Source organism: Aotus nancymaae, unplaced genomic scaffold (assembly GCF_030222135.1).
Source record: "Aotus nancymaae isolate 86718 unplaced genomic scaffold, 86718_ANA_hifiasm-v0.15.2.pri h1tg000006l, whole genome shotgun sequence".
Classification (NCBI taxonomy): domain Eukaryota; kingdom Metazoa; phylum Chordata; class Mammalia; order Primates; family Aotidae; genus Aotus; species Aotus nancymaae.
In genome coordinates, this window is record NW_026988417.1 from 47,018,225 (window position 1) to 47,037,431 (window position 19,207).

The following is a 19,207-nucleotide window of genomic DNA, read 5'->3' on the forward strand; positions in this document are numbered from 1 at the left end:
ATTTACTCATAGGTCCTGACAGCACATCATTAAAAAACAAATTATTCCTTAACTGAAAAAAAAAAAATCACTCTAAATGACTTTTGACTTAAGCTATTCTAACAAGTAATATATGTATATTTTAAAAACTTTCTAGAATCGGTTACTGATGCCTAGTACAACTGAATATTTACCTCTGCTTCATTTTTTATTGTATTTACTTGGTTTATAAGTTTACAGTAGGCCTGGAACAGAAGCAGCAGTTGAAAATGCAATTTGTATAATCTTCGGCAGAGCTCCAATTCCTAGAAATAAATAACATTACATTAAATTTAGGTGTTATGTTCTAGACAGCATATTTCCAATGAAAATTTATAGTTAATGTTAAAATTGTCTTGTTCATTTTTCTGCAGTAAGCAAGTTAATATGGTTTGAAGCTGATGAAAGCAGGTGAAATATGCTTTAAAGACTATGATTAAAATAATAACAAAGATCACTGCTAGTTACATAATTCAGTTTTAGTGTTAAGCACATTTTTACATTCTACAAATAGACTGTTACAGCAGGCAATTGATAGGATACTTTAAAAAGGATCAATTAGAACTTAAAACTTTAAATTCGTAATTAAAATAATCTACAAATGCATAGACTTTTGCCCTCATTGAGATGTAGCTCTCACTGTATTTATCAACAAGTGCATGATAAAGCAAGGTGAAACCGGATAACCTCTTACCTAAAAAGTAAGAAAAGCTTGTCTTTAAAGTGAGGTCATTTTTCTAAAGAAAACCACTTGGTAATCTCATTGAAATGAAACTGTGAACTTAACATGCATGATGTGTGAGCCAAGCACGGTGGCCCATACTTATAATCCTAGCACTTTGGGGGCAGATCACTTGAGCTCAGGAGTTTGAAACCAGCCTGGCCAACACGGTGAAACCCCATATCTACTAAAAATACAAAAAAATTAGGCAGGCATGGTGGTGGGCGCCTATAATCCCAGCTACTGAGGAGGTTGAGGCAGGAGAATCACTTGAACCCAGGAGGCAGAGGTTGCAGGGAGCCGAGATCGTGCCTCTGCCCTCCAGCCTGAGCCACAGAGGGAAACTCCATCTCAAAAAAAAAAAAAGAACATGTGCACTTTGGTTTTTAAAATTAAGAAATTTAAAAGGAGCTATGTTAGTTATAGATGTAAGAAAAAAAGGTGACTGCTAATTTTATGTATTTTAACATCTCGGTATTTTAATGGAACCAACATTTCATGGATTAGGGCTTTGCAAAACTGAAGCATGTACTACTTGCAGTCCAGGACAAAACATAGCTAGGTCACAGATGGACAAATGGCAGATGAAAACCAGTTTGTCTGGCAAGGGTGAGTAGTCTATAAATCAAGACAGGTCACTTACTGCTAGTATTTCCATTTGCTAAGCAAGAAGGTGATCAGGTCACAAAAAATACAAAGGAAGAAAAAGACCAAGAATTAGTGTAAGAAATAATTTTAACTGAGGTCACAGATGTTCCAGGCAAACTGAAGAACATATATTTATACCCCCCAAAAAACTTTATGAAGTTATTTCCAGAATAAAAGCTTTTAGTCATTTACTGCAACAATTCAGGGTATTTTTAAACACTTTGCCAAAGAATAACTAAATTATATTTAGGCTATGACTTCTGTGTAAAAGCTACAATGACTAAAACTGTACTATAGTGGTCTTGGGAAATGTGGCTATCCAGGTTTAAAAAAGAAAACAAAACCCAACTGTAATAAAACTTCCATTTGTAAATTAGAAAACTTATGATTAGAAAATAAGAAATTAATTACCATTACAACTAAAAATAATTGGCTTATAATCATACATAATAAATACTTACCCATCACCATCAAAAGATTATCTCTGGGGTGGCTCATTCCAGGCTTCCTATCCTACACTGTCTGATTAGGTCCTACTTTGCCATAATTGGTGCTGAACCACAGGGTGGAATATCAAAATCAGATGATGTGTGTTCTAAATTGCATTCCAAATGTAGTTCAGTAAGTTTCAGAAACTTCACCTGACTAGGTTTGAATCAACATAATGTATGTAAAACACATAGTGAAAAATCTAATTTATGGACTATCTTAAAAACTAGATGAAAATATGTACAGCAACTTGAATCTGGTCTCATTAAGAGGAGAATGATTCTTAATTAAAACAGCAATTGTTATGCTGTAAATGTACCTTCTAAAAGTCATTCTTAAGCCTGCTTTTCTAAATAGTTTCCTGTGAAGGACCGTTTGCATAACGTTTATTCCTATCAATTTAGAAGGGATTGGCTAAGTAAGCAAAGGTGAACTTTAGCTCCATGCTGCTTACCATAAATTACGTGGAGAGTCATCCAGTAAACATCGGTTGAGCACAATCCAAGGTCAAGCATATTACTTATCTAAATTTCTGGGGGTTTAGTACATACAGTTTATTTCATATGGAAATTAACAATTTGAATTTTAAATACCTCTCCCACTTCTATTAGCATAAATCTGATTCTACAAGCATATATGCATAGGCTCCACTTTGGGATATAATGGAACATAAACTGCTGATAAAGTTTATGATCATAATTATAGGAAATTACACAAATATAATGAATTCTATAGCTCTGAATTACCAGCAATTACTCTAAATATGCTAACAGTATGGGGGGGTGTGTGTGTGTGTATGCACATTTTAAATTAAGTATATTAAAATTTGTACCTTCTCTTTTATTCATCTAACAAATATCTGACTGCTTGTTATGTAAATGACTATACTGGTACACAAGGACAGATCAAGTTGCATAAAAAGGGTCTTCCACCCTCAAAAAAAGTGAATGTGAAAGGTAAGCTGACATATAAATGAAAGTGTTTAAAAGTTCAATTTCCATTTAGTAGATAACCTCAAGCTATGTTAACTGACTTGGTCTTGGAGATGGATACCGTTTTATTCAAAGTACAGGGGATATAAAATAATTACTTAATAGTTACATTTCTTGATGAAGCCATGCCGTTAAAACAGATGCAATTAAGCAATGGCAAAGACAGAATTAGAGCCAAAGGATCTTCTGGTCTAGGGTTAATTCCTTACCTTCATTTCTTTACACAGATGACTTCACAGTTTCTTTTTTACATTAGTGCAGGATTTGGAGTCAGCCTGCCTAGGTTTGAATCTTGGTTTCACTATTTGCTAATTTTAGATAAATTAGCATCTCTGGGCCTCAGTTTCCTCATCTTCAAAACTGGGATAATTAGAGAACTACTTGACTGAGTTGTAAAGATAAAGATAACAACAGAGGCCAGCAAATAGTCAACACTTAATGCGTATACCATTTTTTCAACGTTGCAGTTTTTGCAAAACTTCAACTTTTTATTATAATAGTATAACCTTTACAGAGACTAGAAATCTGTAATAATGTAACCAAAGGTAGAATAGAAAAGACTGGAATTCTGATGTCAAATGAAAAAATTTCAGTCGACGAATGTATTTTCCTATATTAAGTTGCACTTGCATTAGAATAATATGTAGGCCCTAACTTAGCCTCACTTAACCACAATGTATGTATTTACGTATGTGCACCGTTCAAAGAAAATATATTGCTGCTATGTTCACTGAGCCTTACATTAGAGAAAAGCATAATTTATCCAATTCTAATTTTACCTTTGAAAAGGCTAGTATGGATGCATTATAGCATGTTATTCTTAGGTGTGCTTTCTTTTTTTTTTTTTTTTGAGACGGAGATTCGCTCTTGTTACCCAGGCTGGAGTGCAATAGCGCGATCTCGGCTCACTGCAACCTCTGCCTCCTGGGTTCAGGCAATTCTCCTGCCTCAGCCTCCTGAGTAGCTGGGATTACAGGCACGTGCCACCATGCCCAGCTAATTTTTTGTATTTTTAGTAGAGACGGGATTTCACCATGTTGACCAGGATGGTCTCAATCTCTTGACCTCGTGATCCACCCGCCTCGGCCTCCCAAAGTGCTGGGATTACAGGCGTGAGCCACCGCGCCCGACCAGGTGTGCTTTCTTGACCAGACAATTTCTCTGGAATACTAACATGGGACAAATTTTCATTTTTAAGAGGCAGATGCAACTAAAAGCCTATCTGGACTGTCCAGATATCCATCAAGCTTATCTATTGAACGTTATTAAGCTTCAGTCACAAGCTGGTTCATTTTTATTAAAGTGAATTTTTCATTACTAAACCAGTATTTCATTGAGCTTTTACAAAGATTGTTCTTGATAACCAAAATGAAAAGTTTTACAAATATTCTTTGTTTCTAATCAAATAAGGACATTTGAACATATGCACTGTTTTACCTGATACAGAAATATAGCAAAAACAAGAGTAAGAAACTTACTTGTCCATCTGTGCTTATCCTATACATGTCTTCTTTGGCACCAAATGTCCTCTTACAATCATCTAGCCACTAAAAATAAGTAACAGTAACATTTAATATGCACAATGAAATGGGTAATATAACAGCCTGTCCATACACAACACCAAACTTAAAGTTAACTTGAAGTTCTAGGACTGGTTGTAGACCTAGACTTTTATCTCCATTCCAGCCAAATCAGTTACATGGAACTAACAAAAGCAGAGATAGCATCAATATAACAAGATGCACACACTTGTCACAGCTATACTAACAAAACCCAATGAGCAGTCTTCCATTCTAGGGACCCGTGATGTTCCATTTCAGTAAAGGATATTCTTCATTTTGCAGGTTTTATGAAAATCTTCACAACCTATGCCTGACCTTTGTGTAACGTAAGATGGGGAAATGAGAGATGTGCTTCCCCGCTGGTCAATTTAATAAAAGCAACTTAGAATTATGCAGGTCTGTTTGCTTATGAGAAGTGTAATTCTCAGAAGACCAGTGTCAGTTTTCATTTGTGAACCTGCAATCAAGTTCCATTTTAAATTTTGTTTTTCTTTTTCTTTCTTTCTTTTTGGATAGTGATGAATGGCAAACATGTTATTTCCAAACAATACTGGATGTAGAAGCCAAATGTGGTTTTTCCTTCTCTGGTTATATTCCTAATGTTGATGTAAAAGTATGGGCTGGGTGTGGGGGCTCCTGCCTACAATCCCAGAGCTTTGGGAGGCTGAGTGGGGAGGACTACTTGAGGGCAGTCATTCAAGACCATCCTGGGCAACATAGGGAGACCCTGTCTCTAAAAAAATAAAATTTAAAAAAGAAATACTTCAAAAATAATTTAAAGTACATTTTCTTCAATAAAATGTAAATAAAACAATAGTACTGTGGTGTAGTAGAAAAGAACGCTGGAGTCACAAACTTTCCAGGCTGAAGTAAAAGCTAAGTGCCTTCAAGGTAAGCTCCTACCTTTGCACAGTTTGATAGTATCAGTTGTTTTGACTTCTTAGTTCTTTCTTATTATATTATTAAACATAATACAACTAATATATTTAAAAAATCATTAGGACTTTGAGAAAAACTACTAGCTGCATTAAGCAGCTACTCTGAAAATATTTTAGTATTCGACATTTAACATTCTCTACTGTAGCTTATGCTCTACACACAAAGAATTAAAAGTAGACATTTCAGTTATTTCAAAAATGATCGCTTTGACCTTATTTTCCTTTTATTCCAGTCTCTCAGATTTCACTGGCCCTTAGGCTATTTGCTTGACAGCATCACTGAAGAAAAACATGTTAAGCTTTTCTGGTGCGATACGGCTGATGGCAGCCATTGTCAAAAGCTATCAGCGGATTTCTTTGTATCAGCAAAATGCAGTTGACATCTACCATGGAATCTGTGCATTCATACAAAATGTTGTTAGAATGTTTATATACTTAATGATCATCCCTTGTCCAGTTTGTCCAAGTATACTAATAATTTGAAAAGAATAATTTCAGTTGATTAATGGCTTATTTTTATACTGTGTACCTAGTGATACAGCCTTTTGGGGGTACTATTCAACATAATTATTGATGATTTTTATTCTGTTAAAAGGTAAACCCCAACCATATAGCCCTATGGCTGTACACTGGCCTGAGGAATCCAGATCCACACTTTTCCAGTCAGTGCATACAAGACACAGTAAGTAGCTTATACACAGAACACCATCCAGTTCACATCTAATCAGTCTTCCTGTCATGGCATTTTCTTTATTCAAGGTTCAAATGAAGGTTAAAATTTAACTGGCGAGGTTCTACTTCTGAGTGTGATGGAGTAGCTTGTATAAGACCAATCCTGCAAGAACAACTATGGAAGCTGAATCCTATCAGCCGAAACTCAAAGAGTTAGAGAAAAGTACTGAAGTGAGCCCAACACTCGTCCCAGTGCTTACTTTAGGTCTATTCATATTCACATTCTGCGCATAGAGACTGAACAGAAAGCAGTGGCCTAGAGTTTATGCCCTACAGTTTCACTGCGCTGGGAAAATGGTTTTCAAAGATAGTGAGATATTGAGAGCCAATATCCTGGAGAAAAGAGAACTGCAGAGAAGTTACTCCCAATAATCTCTGTGCAGTTTCACCTTGGGACACTTGCTGTTCCTGTTTATTATGTGCAGGAGGAATGGCTAAGAAACCACAATGCAGTCCCTGGGAGGCTGAGAAGGTCGGCAGAGACTGCTGGTCTCACAGTGCTGGAGAGAGAAAAACCATTCAATTCACTTGTGAGCCTTAGCAGTCTTGAATAATAATAATAAAAAAAAATGTATAACTCAAAAACCAATAGGAAAATTAAATAGAAGGGCAGATAGTAAATATTTTAGGTTTTGCAAACCAAATAGTCTTTGTTGTAACTATTTAACTTACAGTGCAAAAAATAGCCACAGACAATATGTAAATAAACCAGATAGCTGTTTTCTACTGTCTAATTTTACTTACAAAAATAGGCAGTGGACCAGATATAACTTGATGGCTCTAGTTTGCTGACCTGGATTCAAGAAGTTTGTATGCAACTATTGTTTGAATTTCCATATAAATTTTAGGATCAGCAAAGATTCTGAGATTTTGAATGAGACTGCATTAAACCTACAAGATCATTTTAGGGGGAAAATGGCATCTCTACCATATTGAGTCTTCTAATTCATAAACATGGTAAATAGTCCTCCATTTATTTAGGTGGTCTTTGATTTTTCTCAGTAATATATGCAGTTTTCTGTATAGAGATGTAGCATATCTTTAGAGAGATTTATTTGTAGGTATTTGATATTTTCCTATTATAAATGGTATCTATTGCTTTAAAACCAACCAACCTAAAACTTAATGACTTTAAATAACCAAAATGAATCTATATACTGGCTGGGAGTTTCTTCTGGCCTTGCCTCAGGTCACTCGTGAGTCTATAGTCATTTGATGGCTTGACTGGGGAAGTAGGAGGTTGAAGATCCAAACTGGCTTCACTCATATGTCTTGCACATTGGCCATCAACTGGAATGCCTCTGTTCTCTCCTACATGGCCTCTCATCTTCCAGTAGGCTAGAGGTCAAATAGTTTCCCAGAATTTATCCCAGTTTTACTCTGACCACTATGATGGCAAAAGCAGACACCACAAAAACCACTTTAGGACTAGTCTTGGAAGTTACACAGCATTGCTTCTAAACTTGATTGAGGCCATCCCAGATTTAAGAGATGGCGAAATGGACTCTCTCTTGATGGAAAGAATAGCAAAGTCACGTTGCAAAGGGGTGTGGCCACAGAGAAGCATAATTCATTGGGACCAGTATTGTAACAATCTACCTTTGCTTCTAGTAGGCAATGATTTCTGAAGACACAAAAACCATAATCGTGATGGAAAAGACTGAAAACCTGGACTTATTAAAAACTTGTGTTCATCAAAAAATGCTACTAAGATAGCAAAAATGCTAGCCACAGAGAAGGAATTAATCTTTGCAATACATATATCCAAAAAAGGGCTTGCATTTAGAATAAAGAGCCCCTACAAATCAGTAAGAAAAACCCAATCCATTTACAAAAATGAGCAACATACTTGAAGCCACAATTCACAAAATATCTAAATGAGACCCATAAGAAAAAAGTTGTCAAATATTAGTCATCAGGGAAATGCAAAATAGTATCATGAAATACCACCCCACACTTCATTTTTCACAGGTCTATACATGTTATAGATATTTACTACTTATTAATGAAAGACCCATCTCCTAGAAAAATAATTCCCCACTGTATGCAGTTTGTATGAAAGAGGTAAGCTATCTTTTGTTCTTTCGCCCCTCCAAATTGAAAACATTCTGGATTTACTCTTAGGGAAGGAACAGAGCTACTCTGTTTTCATGCCAGCTTGGACTTGAGGAAGCCTTTCTTCAGAGGTGCTATCTAATTTACTACATGCTTTTCTTCTCCCATTGGTTGCACATGTACATGTACGTATCACGGGAAAAAGATCACAGCTTTGTCAGAGGTTCAGGATTTCCTAGACCACAATTCTCTAATGCACTAAGAAATACAGCTTTGATTTTCTCACTTGGAATGCTAACAGCAGTGATATAGTCTCCACGGAGAAGGTTTTTACAAAGCTACGGTTTTCCATTGTGCTATTAGAGGGCTGACTTTTAAAAGCCAAAGGTAGGAATTTGCTGGGCGGAGAGCTCAAAGAACCTGCTGCTCTCTGGAAAACCCTGAGGCAAGTGCTAAGAGGTCTTCTCTTCTGTCTGGGCTATTCTGCTGCCAGGATTACCCTTCCAGTGTCAAGGGCAAACCACTTTTTGCACATGGTAAAAAGAGACTGACCTGCTCAGCTGCTTCTCTTTTGGCATTGTATGTATCCAGGTGTTCTTGCAACTCCAAAACCCCAAACTTGAGTGTTTCCAGCAAACCACATGACATTAGCTGTCAAATCAGAAACATTGATCCAGGTTACCATTTCTGATCAAAATCATGAGACCCACAAAGTCATGAGACTTTTCAGTCACGGAATATCTGTTAGTTGGTTTTTGGAAATTCTCTTACTCTACTCGGTCCCATACTAAGAGCTGACTTCTCACTGAAACAGAGTAGGAGTGCAGTGGGACTTGGGAAGTGTCAGGAAGGACCAAGTGTTTTCAAAGACTGGCTAAGACGAGAAATGTCATGCCAGACCAGTACATACATCAAAGGTTTCAACCCTGAAGCATGTTAAACCTTAGTTCTTTAAATATCTTAATATATAATCTAGAAGTGTGCTTGGAAGTAAATCAGGAAATGACCACGGAGGCCTGGGTTCTTCACGGGGGGAGGTTTAGCCATTTCCTACCCATTTTTATTTAAGAATAAAAAAATTACCCATATCTAGAGCATGGCTTTTTACCTCTCCCATTTAGGACTCTGTGGAGGGTAAGGGCAGGAAGGGGTCAGAATCAGAAATAGTCACAAGTTGCTGCATCTAATATACTAGAATTATAGTTTGCCAAATATATTCCTGTTGAAAATATGAACCTTCACACTATAAAATTCAGCATCACTTAGAAAAAAAGACTTTCACTGAATGATGCCATTCAAATGTAGTCTTTATAATAAATCTGCATGTAAAAACTTACTGTTTCCGCATCCACAAAGACTGTTGGGCATTCTGAACACATCATCATCACGTCCAAGGAGCTTTTAAATTTGGTACCAATGCGTTGCAGACTCTCACCAAGAAAGCTGACTGCCTCATTAGTTATTTCTCCAAACTTTCTTTGTATTGTCTATGGGGAAAAGCAGAAGAAAGAGTTTAGTGTTTCATAAGAAGGCCTTTTTCACCTTTAAGTAAAGAAGCATAATAGGGTAGACTTTTATTTTAAAATTATAATGATATATAGAATTTTAACCATTGATCTATACATCCATATTTTTAAGTATTTCCTTAAACAATTTCTAAAAACAAAGGTTTACAAAATAGTATTACTGAAAAAATGATTGATATATGCCATTTATCTCCTGATTCTCAAGATTTTTTTCATCAGGGGGCAGACGGATGGATGCATGCTATACTATACATCCTTAGCAATAAAAGTCCTCACCTGCCTGAAGAAATTGGTCATCTAAAGTTATTATCCGAAAGAAACATTCAGTAAATGTAGTTTACTCTACAGGCTGCCATCTGGCTTAACTTTAGGTAAAGTCATAGAAATGCATTAAGAGTAACATCTTCTCAGGGTCCAAGAATATTCATTTCCATGAAACAATCTGACACTGCCTGATTCATAGTAAGTCAGTCAATTAGACTATATTATCAGTAGTATAATTATTATATCAATGGTTAAAGTATACTTATATATGTGTTCACTGTTAGGTGGCATTATGACTGATTAAAATAAAAAACATGATCAACAGTTTCAGCCATCAAGAAACTTACAATATCACTGGAAAGAAAAGACTGAGTAGAAAACCAAGTAGTGACGCGATAAGTACAGAATAAGCGCTCCTGTTAATGAACGCTGAAGAACTTCCATGAGAGAGAGCTTGGAGACTGAAGTGGTTGGGAAAGCTTCGGTGAGAAAATGTATTTAGCTGAGTCTTCCAAGACGGGCAAATTTGGGAGGAGAAAAGGGAGGAAAACTGCTAGACAGTTCAGAGGATAATGACTTAAATGGTGGCATTTTTCTGTGCCTTAATTTCCCTCTCCACTGAATGCTAAAAGTATTATCTACATTCCATAGTGATAGGGGTGTGAGAACACTTACCATAAAGCCATTTAGCATAGTGTCTAGCATATAGTGGGTACTCAATACATTTTAGCTTATATTGTTATCATTATTGTGGGGGGAAGCAACCTTAACAGCTAAAAATTTTAAGTTCCTCACAGTCATAAAAGTGTCAATTACTTTCAGCCTTGATTATAAACTGATTTTTTATATATTGACTATAAGCTCCCTGAAGGCAGAGCTTAGGTCTGTATTTCTTTGGTATCTTGATGGTGCCTAAGCATACTGCAGAAAACAACAGATGTTGTTTTGAAGTTTTATTCTAATTGCTTTAGGGGAGACATCTGTATTGGTCATTGTGTAATGTACCAGCAGTACCACAATGTCACAGTGTCAATGTAAGTAATACCACTAGCTTAGAAAAAAAAAATTCGTCAAAGAAAATTGGTAGGAATATTAAAATTGGAGATGCTGATTTTAACTATAATATGAATTCAGAAACCCTGAAGCTCACTGACCTGAAACAGCCGAGAAAACACATGAAAAGTGAACACTGCAGAGGACCCGTCGGTGTCAGACAGCATCTGATTGACGTGGCAGCGCCAGGCTTCCTCTTCATTATCATAGGGCACGGGCTGAAAAGCAGCTATGATGGCAGAAAGAAAGGGTGATGGCAGAGGCGACATCTGTACTTCTGGAAAACCATCTTGCTCTTCTTCATCTTGACTGTTAACACAGATATCACAGATATCATATACTATCTCAGAAGAAAAGAATAGGCTCAATCACATAAGATAGCTTAAGTCATTTGACAGGTTATCTTCATATATACACATTGATTTAGAAAATGTACAATAACCTAAATTTTGTAAGAAAGTGTAAATAAGTGAACTCCTGTTCTTTCTAGTTAGCATTTTTAGAATTAAAACTCTAATTTCAAGCAACTACCTTAAAATAACCCAAGTCCTATAAGATGTCACCACTATAGATTAATTTCAGTAACTTCTATAAATACTGATTAGAATACTTTTATTTTAAATGGTCAGTTTTGGAGGCTTTTTATTTAAACAGCCTCACATTGGTGATAGTATTTCTAAAGTTTTGATCATGGTCTTTTGTTTTAAGGGCTATGTTAGGTGCCTCATATGGATAATTTGATTCAGTCTTCACAACTATATGAGGATTAGGTTCTATTATTATTTTGATTTTAAAGATGAAACAAAAAGCTCAATGAGGTTAAATAATGTGTCTAGGTTACTGGGTAAGAAATGACAGAGCCAGAATTTGAACCTGGGACTACAGGTCCAAATGCTGTTAGCCAGGAAACATACAACTAGCTCAGCTATTTCATGAGCACATATTATGTTCCTAGCAATATGGCCGATAATAGATTTGACTCCAAAGAAATTTAAGACCTGCCCATTCATTTCCTTCAAATAATTTATAACCTATAATCCCAAAAGTCAGATTATACAAACAAAAATGCAATGGAAAAAGATGAAGATGTTTTTAGGTAGGACATTGTACAACTCTCAGCCAGAAGATGAAGTATTTGAGTCTGATACGCCATAAAAAAGAAATGTGTTATTCAAGGTCTTAAAATTGCATATTTCACATTACAAGCTAGTTCTATAAGGCTTTACAGAAATTTTGGAGCAATGCATATGGAAGAGAGGAACCCAAGTAAAGATTGGAGAAAATGATCAAAATTAAGCAGATATCTTAAGTGAAAACAAATGAGATCTCGAAAAGGTTATTTTTAAAACTGTCACTGTGGTGATTGATTTTTAACACATATGCTATAAGCTAGAGTAGATAACCTGTACACTTAGTAGGAATGCTCCATTCTATTTCAGTTGCAGTACTTGGCCAAAGTCAAGTGTTTGGCCTTTTAGAAAGCCAAGTAGCTGAATAGCATCGTTTCTGGCATCCCTGAATTTGTGCATGATTAATGATTCAGTGGTTGCATGGGCTACTGCCATATTCAAATCAGTAATATGAAAAAGGTTTATCACTGAGATTTAATATCTGATTATCTATTTTCAAATGTAGGTAAGTATTCTAGATACACTGACAGTAAAAAAAATCTGCAATGTGTTGTATATGTTAAAACTCTATTATCACATGAAGTATAAAGGTATAATTTTTAAGTAAAATTCTGAGAGATATAAAAATATCTTTTTTTTCATGAGCAAGACAACCCAAAATGTTTGAGGATTTACACTTGGGTGATATAATTATAAAGAAATGCGAGGAAGTAATTACTATAAAGTCAAGGTCATGGTTGGTGAGTTGAAATTGGATGGGGCTTCTGGGGTGGCTGGCAAAGTTCTTTCTTGAAATGGGTGGTTGTTACAAAGGTGTGTGCGTTGTAAGAACCCATTAAGCTATACCGTGCTGTTATATGGTTTTATGTAGCTATATTTTATTTTACTTTAATAAAAATAAAGTCCTGAATTAAAAAAAAAGTAAAATTCTGAAATACTTGATGATTATTAAATATTAATTTTATATAAAAACAGTTACCCAGGAGCTCCAAATTGTTGAATGGGTAAATAGATTAATATTGAACTGCAAATATTTATGAAATTTAAATAGTGGATATTCTATTATAATTCTAATTGTTAGAGAATTATTTGGTATATGAGTTTCATAACAGCCACCAAAATTTCCCCTAAAAACTATATATAATAATTAATTATTCAAGTTAGCCCATGAGTGAAGAAAAAGTTCCATTTGAGAATTCTTCATACTTTGTGGTAATAAATTTTCAATGTATGGAGCATAAACATTTAAAAGGAGAAACCTAGCATCTAAGAAATAATTGCTTCTGCCTATTACAGAAATAAAACTTTAAAAATATGACCATTGATCATGAAACTAAAAATTTTTTGGATATATTTCAGATTTATATTTTGGTATCACGGGAAGTTCATTCCAATATGGAGTTTGACATTTGGCCATTTGGCATCTGCCAAAATAGATTATTTGGTGTGCTTCTAATTGTGGAATACCAATTATGATGCTTTGAGAATGGCCTAATTGTTTTTCTTTATGGGAATGTCCATAATCGAAGAAATATCCCATTAGAGTAAGGCGTTTTATCTTTAAAAATGAAGATAGTATGATTCTAGACTAAAACACACAAAGTATGATTACAGACTGAAACACACAAAGAAATGAAACTAAGTAAACTAGAATAGAGGGGCACTCTTTGGAAGGAATAGGGGAGAGAGTATCACCTCACTACGGTGTTTGTGATACTGTATTCTCACCTAGACAGTCCAGAGAAATCCGCTTCTTCTTCTTCACATCTTTCATCTAGCTCTTTCAAAGCTAAGGTAACATCCTCTTCACAGATGGACTCGGGGTAGCTTTCAGGAGCTAAAGGCTCTGGCATTTCAGTTTCTTCTAGATCCAGAATTCCTTGACACACAAGAGAATCCTGCTGTTCTTGAATTATATATGACCCTTCATCTTCAAAGGCTGTAACATGTTCCTCCTTTAATACTGAACTTGTATCCTACAAAACAATCATATTTTTAGTGAACTATAAAAACATAAAAAATTTATAACACAATAAGTATTGCCATTCATGTAAGTGTGTTTTATTAATTGATGTTCATTTACACAGTCTAACTTTTATAGTTTTTTTTTTTTTTTGAGATGGAGTCTTGCTCTGTCACCCAAGCTGGAGTGCAATGGCATGACCTCAGCTCACTGCAACCTCTGCCTCCCAAGTTCAAGCAATTCTCCTGCCTCAGCCTCCGGAGTAGCTGAGACTACAGGCACATGCCACCATGCTAGGCTAATTTTTTTTTTTTTTTGTATTTTTTAGTAGAGACGGAGTTTCACTGTGTTAGCCAGGATGGTCTCGATCTCCTGACCTTGTGATCCACCTGCCTTGGACTCCCAAAGTGCTGGGATTATAGGTGTGAGCCACCACGCCCAGCCACTTTTACAGTTTTTGAACCAGTTATAAAATTTTTTAACAATCATAGGTTTAAAATTTTTTGAAATTAAAATATATTATCTATTAGTATATAGAAACATTGAGGACTTTTTTCTCTTAAGTAACAGGATTTAGGTGTTTACTTAGAAATATGTGCTATGGTAAAATACCTTCTCTCATATATATTCTAACTCTACACAAGTAAAACTTTATAATATTAGTATAAATTGTCTTCTTTCATTACACTGGAGCACAGAATATTGTGAATATAAGTAGGAGAGATGACTGAAAACAGTTAACCACTGGTCCTGTGGAGCTGCCACACAGCAGGAGCAGGTCCTGACCAATCAGAAGGAGAGGCTGAACCTGGACAACTAGGACAGCCTTACGATAAGAATTCATTTTGGGTTTGAGTACTGATGAAGCTTCATCCCTGAGATAGAGTTCAGAAGAGATTAGGATATTTTAGATAATTATACTTTTGAAAATTAAACATATCACAAGCTCACTACCAGAAAAAAGACTATATTCTCCTCATTTGAAGTAAACAGTAATGAAAATATATGTTATAAAGTATACTAGTGGTTTGCCCTTTCTATCCATTGTAATGTTACTGAAATAATGTTGCTATGTGACAGACAAGTAGTAGAGGCTCGAGATACATATTGGTTGAATAAATGAGCTGCCACTATTCAAAAAGAAAAAACACTTTCAAAGCATATATGATGATGGTATCAACACTAGTTTTTAGTTTACATGGGTATTAGTTTAATCAATTTGAAAATAAGCACTAATGGTTACAGTTTTCAGAATAAAGATTAGCTGCTTTTGAGTATTTGGACCTGAGTTACTTCTCAGTTGTACAGTAGTTTCTTATCTCTTTTTTTATGGATAAAAATAGAAATTTCCTTCCAAAATAAGAAAAGTAAGAGAAAGTCAGAGCCTATGACCCTAGACTAGCCTGGGCCTTCCTTTATTCATATGTAAAACTCATCTATAAAACGAAAGATTTTAACTAGATTCGGGGCCGAGTGTTCAATTCCTAACTGCAATTAGTTTACAATCTAATAACAAGGTTAGGCTAATAAGTGACAATAACATATACCAGAGTATTATAAATGTACAGTAAATACTATCAGTTAATATACAAATGAGTGCTGGTACTCAATGATGGCAAAGCTTACATCTGGTTGAGGCAACTGGGGTGAGTCTCCCTGAAGGAAACAGCGTGTGATGGGCTTTGACAAACATGAGGAAGGGATGGTATTGCAGGCAAAATGATTAGAAGATATCAAAGGCCCAGAAATATGCCATGAAAATGCCAAGTGTATAAGGGAACACTGGTCTGGATTTAGTTAAGCAGGGAAAGCAGCAAACTCTGTCTTTTCTTTAGCATTAAATATAATATAGTAGAATTCTTTCATAATTCTTCCACCAGCTTATGTTCAATATACTCTAAGTTTTCCAGATGAATTTTCTAAAAAAAATTTGGTTATTTGGAAAGATAATTTATGTGACAGTGCTAGAGACATTTCTATACCTAGAATTTTTTAAAATTTTTTTTAAGTTTATTTTTTGAGATGGAGTCACTGTCTGTCACCCAGGCTGGAGTGCAGTGGCACAATCTTGGCTCACTGACACCTCAACCTCCCGGGTTCAAGCGATTCTCCTGCCTCAGCCTCTTGAGTAGCTGGGACTATAGGAATGCACCACCAAACCTGGCTAATTTTTGTAGTTTTAGTAGAGAAGGGGTTTCACCATGTTGGCCAGGCTGGTCTCAAACTCCTGACCTCAGGTGATCTGCCCACCTCTTATACCTAGAATATTTATTGTCATGACTTTTTCCCTCTACACCAACATGAACATACTATGTTATCTCAACCCAAATTTAGTTCAATGCCCTCACTTTTCATTAGTTCACACCTGCAGTGCATTGTGATTTTTCTTGAATAATAATTTCAAAATGATATTTTATCTGCAGTGAAATTTTCTAGTAATGCCTATATGTCATGAAGAAAGTGCTTTTGGGGCTGATGGAATGGATTCCATTGCTTATATGTAGATTATGAGAATCAAATTTTCTCGTACTTTGCCTTATTAGACAATGACACATGCATATATGCTTTGTTACAAAGATTTCTTTCCTATAAGGAATAACTTGTCATCCATGACTTGGATTCCAAGCTATCATAAATAATAAAAGAAACCATTTGTGAGTAAATACAAGTCAAGAACTTAATCCCTTCTAGAGATCAGAGTGTAACGTGTGTATATTACAGAGAAGGAAGGGACAACCAGCTCTAACGTTTTTCATGGCATGAAATGCTTTAGCCTACTCCATTTTATCTTTTCAATTTAACATGATTTAAGGGAAGAAATTCTAATAAATATTTTTAGGAGTGGATTTATTCCTTTAATTCACAAAATATTTCACCCATTAAAATTAATTATATTCCTTGTCTTAAGTTGCTTTAAAAATAATTATGGTTTTATTTCAATATCTTGGTGTTTTTCTCCTTTTTTTTTAGTACAAGAAGCAATTTTGGGTCATTTGACACCATTTGGCAAAACAGAAAAATTAGGCCAATACATCCAACAGATATAAGGCTGTCATATTCCCTGTGGATAGCCATTCCTTTGGTGATCGTTTTAATATCAGTAGAACTGTTTCTAAATGAAAATACTATGCTTTCAAAATATCCCTTTCATTCTCAACCACTGGTGTTACGATGTATGGTGTGATCCAAACTAGGCACTGTAGTTTGGCTTAATAACTAATAAACCTCCCAGCAACTGAAAGGAATATAGTCTACTTAAAATGCATCTCTAAATTCTGTCAGTTCTCTCTTGTAAACGTTTCTCACGTTTGTGCACTCTTAGTCAGGCCCTCCTTACTTCTTGCTAATATTCTTCCAGCTTAGCTCCTTCCTCTCCTCCAATCCACCCTCCACGCCTCTGTCTTAGAGACTTCACTGACATCATGAGACTGCAGCCCTCCTGTGATGATCCCTCACTGTAAGTTCTATGAATCAGGGACTAGAACCTACTTTCCATTTTCAACAAGAAAGGCCAAGGTTTTAAAAAATAAAACAATCAGATCATGTTCTTCGATGGTTACCTGCTGCATGGCCTGTGACATGTGTCATGACAGCGCCTTGGCCCACCCCTCTCCTTGTTCACTGCGTTCCAGCCTAACCTTCATATATATCAGGGCCTTTTTTACAGCTGCTTCCTCTGCCTGGAACCTTCTCTCTCCAGATCTTCAAGGGGTGAGCTGTTTCTTGTCATTTAGGTTTTACCTTAAATGCTACCCCTAACTTTCTCCTTTACTCAAGTCCACATTACTGTTTAGTACGATGAATAAGACAAGCACTTCCTGACATATTATTGATATTTTGTTTTACCTGCTTATTATCTGTCTCTCCTACTAGAATGAAGCTCCCTAACACCAGAGGCCTTTGTCTGTGTCACGGTTGCCATGCGCCCCGTGCCTAGCCTAGTGCCTAGCATGAGGTGGGTGCTCTGTAGATACTGGTTACATAAATGAATGATCACATGCTGTGTGCTTCCATCTTTGTATCTGGTACACTGCTTGTTACTTAACAGGGATCTCTTGAAAGAATAAAAATGTCTATTATGTCAAGATAAAGTCTGAGTCTTTAGTGTGGTGGCACACAGGACTTCTCCTGTCTTAGACCCTATTCATCGCTCCTACTGCTCTTCCATTTTATTCTCTGGAAATACTGAATTTCCTGCTTGTAGCTGGACACACCATGCTATTTCACACTGCCATCCCTTTCTACATTGTATCCCTCTGCCTGGAATGTCCCAGTTGCCATGAAACCTGCCCTTTCTTACCATCACTCCCAGTGCACAGCTGATTACTTTCCTCTCAGTTTTTGTAAAGCCTTGAACACGTTATTGAATTTTCCATACTGAAATGTATTTTAAAGCCTTCTCTGTCTTCCTTAATAGACAGCAAGAGAATGTTCTCTGAGAACAGGCCCATCTATGCCCTATTCTTCTTTCTAGCACCTAGCTGAATGCCTGGCATCTACTGAAACCACAATAAATTATTTGTTGAATTATCTAAACCTTAGCCATATTAGTATGAGGATTTTAAAGATGGCTTGCTAATAAGGAAGCCAAAATGCCTTCATTTCAAAATATGTCTGCTTACTGTTAAAAGTTCAAGTATGTACAAGGTCAGCCTTACAGGTTTGTGAGAGTGTTTTTATCACCTTACAAAAATAATAAGATCTGGTAACTTGATTAGATCTACTAACTAATTTGATGAACAGGGTAAAAAATATAGCATTTCCTAATACTTACCAAGGAATAAAAAAAGCACATATGACAGCACTATAGCAATTACATTTTTAAAAACTATAATCTTAAAAAAAATTCTAATACTTACTTATTTTGGTCAGTCATTAGCTTCAAATCTGGCTTACTTCTCACAGGCCTTTCCAAAAAACCTAATACTAGTGGTTCCAAAGTCTTTTTAAATGATTTCGTTTAACAACTGCTAACACAGCTGGCCTGAGGTTTTAATCCCAATCACAGCACCAATCACATAAACCCAACACAAAGCAAAAAGAGAAGAAAAAACCAAAGCGGTCCTTCTAAGAAAATACAGCTCAATAGATGATGCTCGCCAACCCCAGAAGCGTC

The 19,207-nt window shown here is 35.8% G+C and overlaps 1 protein-coding gene across 8 annotated transcripts in view; it reads right to left on the reverse strand.

Moving 5' to 3' along the window:
- FRYL (FRY like transcription coactivator) overlaps nucleotides 1-19,207 on the reverse strand; it is a 272,384-nt gene that overhangs the window by 3,993 nt on the left and 249,184 nt on the right. For 6 of the 8 annotated variants that reach the window (XM_012441093.3, XM_064366949.1, XM_012441089.3 and 3 more), the window contains 7 exons: nucleotides 13,857-14,104; nucleotides 11,100-11,307; nucleotides 9,493-9,642; nucleotides 8,708-8,806; nucleotides 4,347-4,415; nucleotides 1,383-1,400; nucleotides 174-284 (listed from right to left, as the gene is read on the reverse strand). In XM_012441093.3, coding sequence (XP_012296516.2) covers nucleotides 174-284; nucleotides 1,383-1,400; nucleotides 4,347-4,415; nucleotides 8,708-8,806; nucleotides 9,493-9,642; nucleotides 11,100-11,307; nucleotides 13,857-14,104 — 903 coding nt within the window. The remainder of the gene's footprint in view (nucleotides 1-173; nucleotides 285-1,382; nucleotides 1,401-4,346; nucleotides 4,416-8,707; nucleotides 8,807-9,492; nucleotides 9,643-11,099; nucleotides 11,308-13,856; nucleotides 14,105-19,207) is intronic. The other 2 variants (XM_012441090.2, XM_012441088.2) reach the window with 1 other exon arrangement.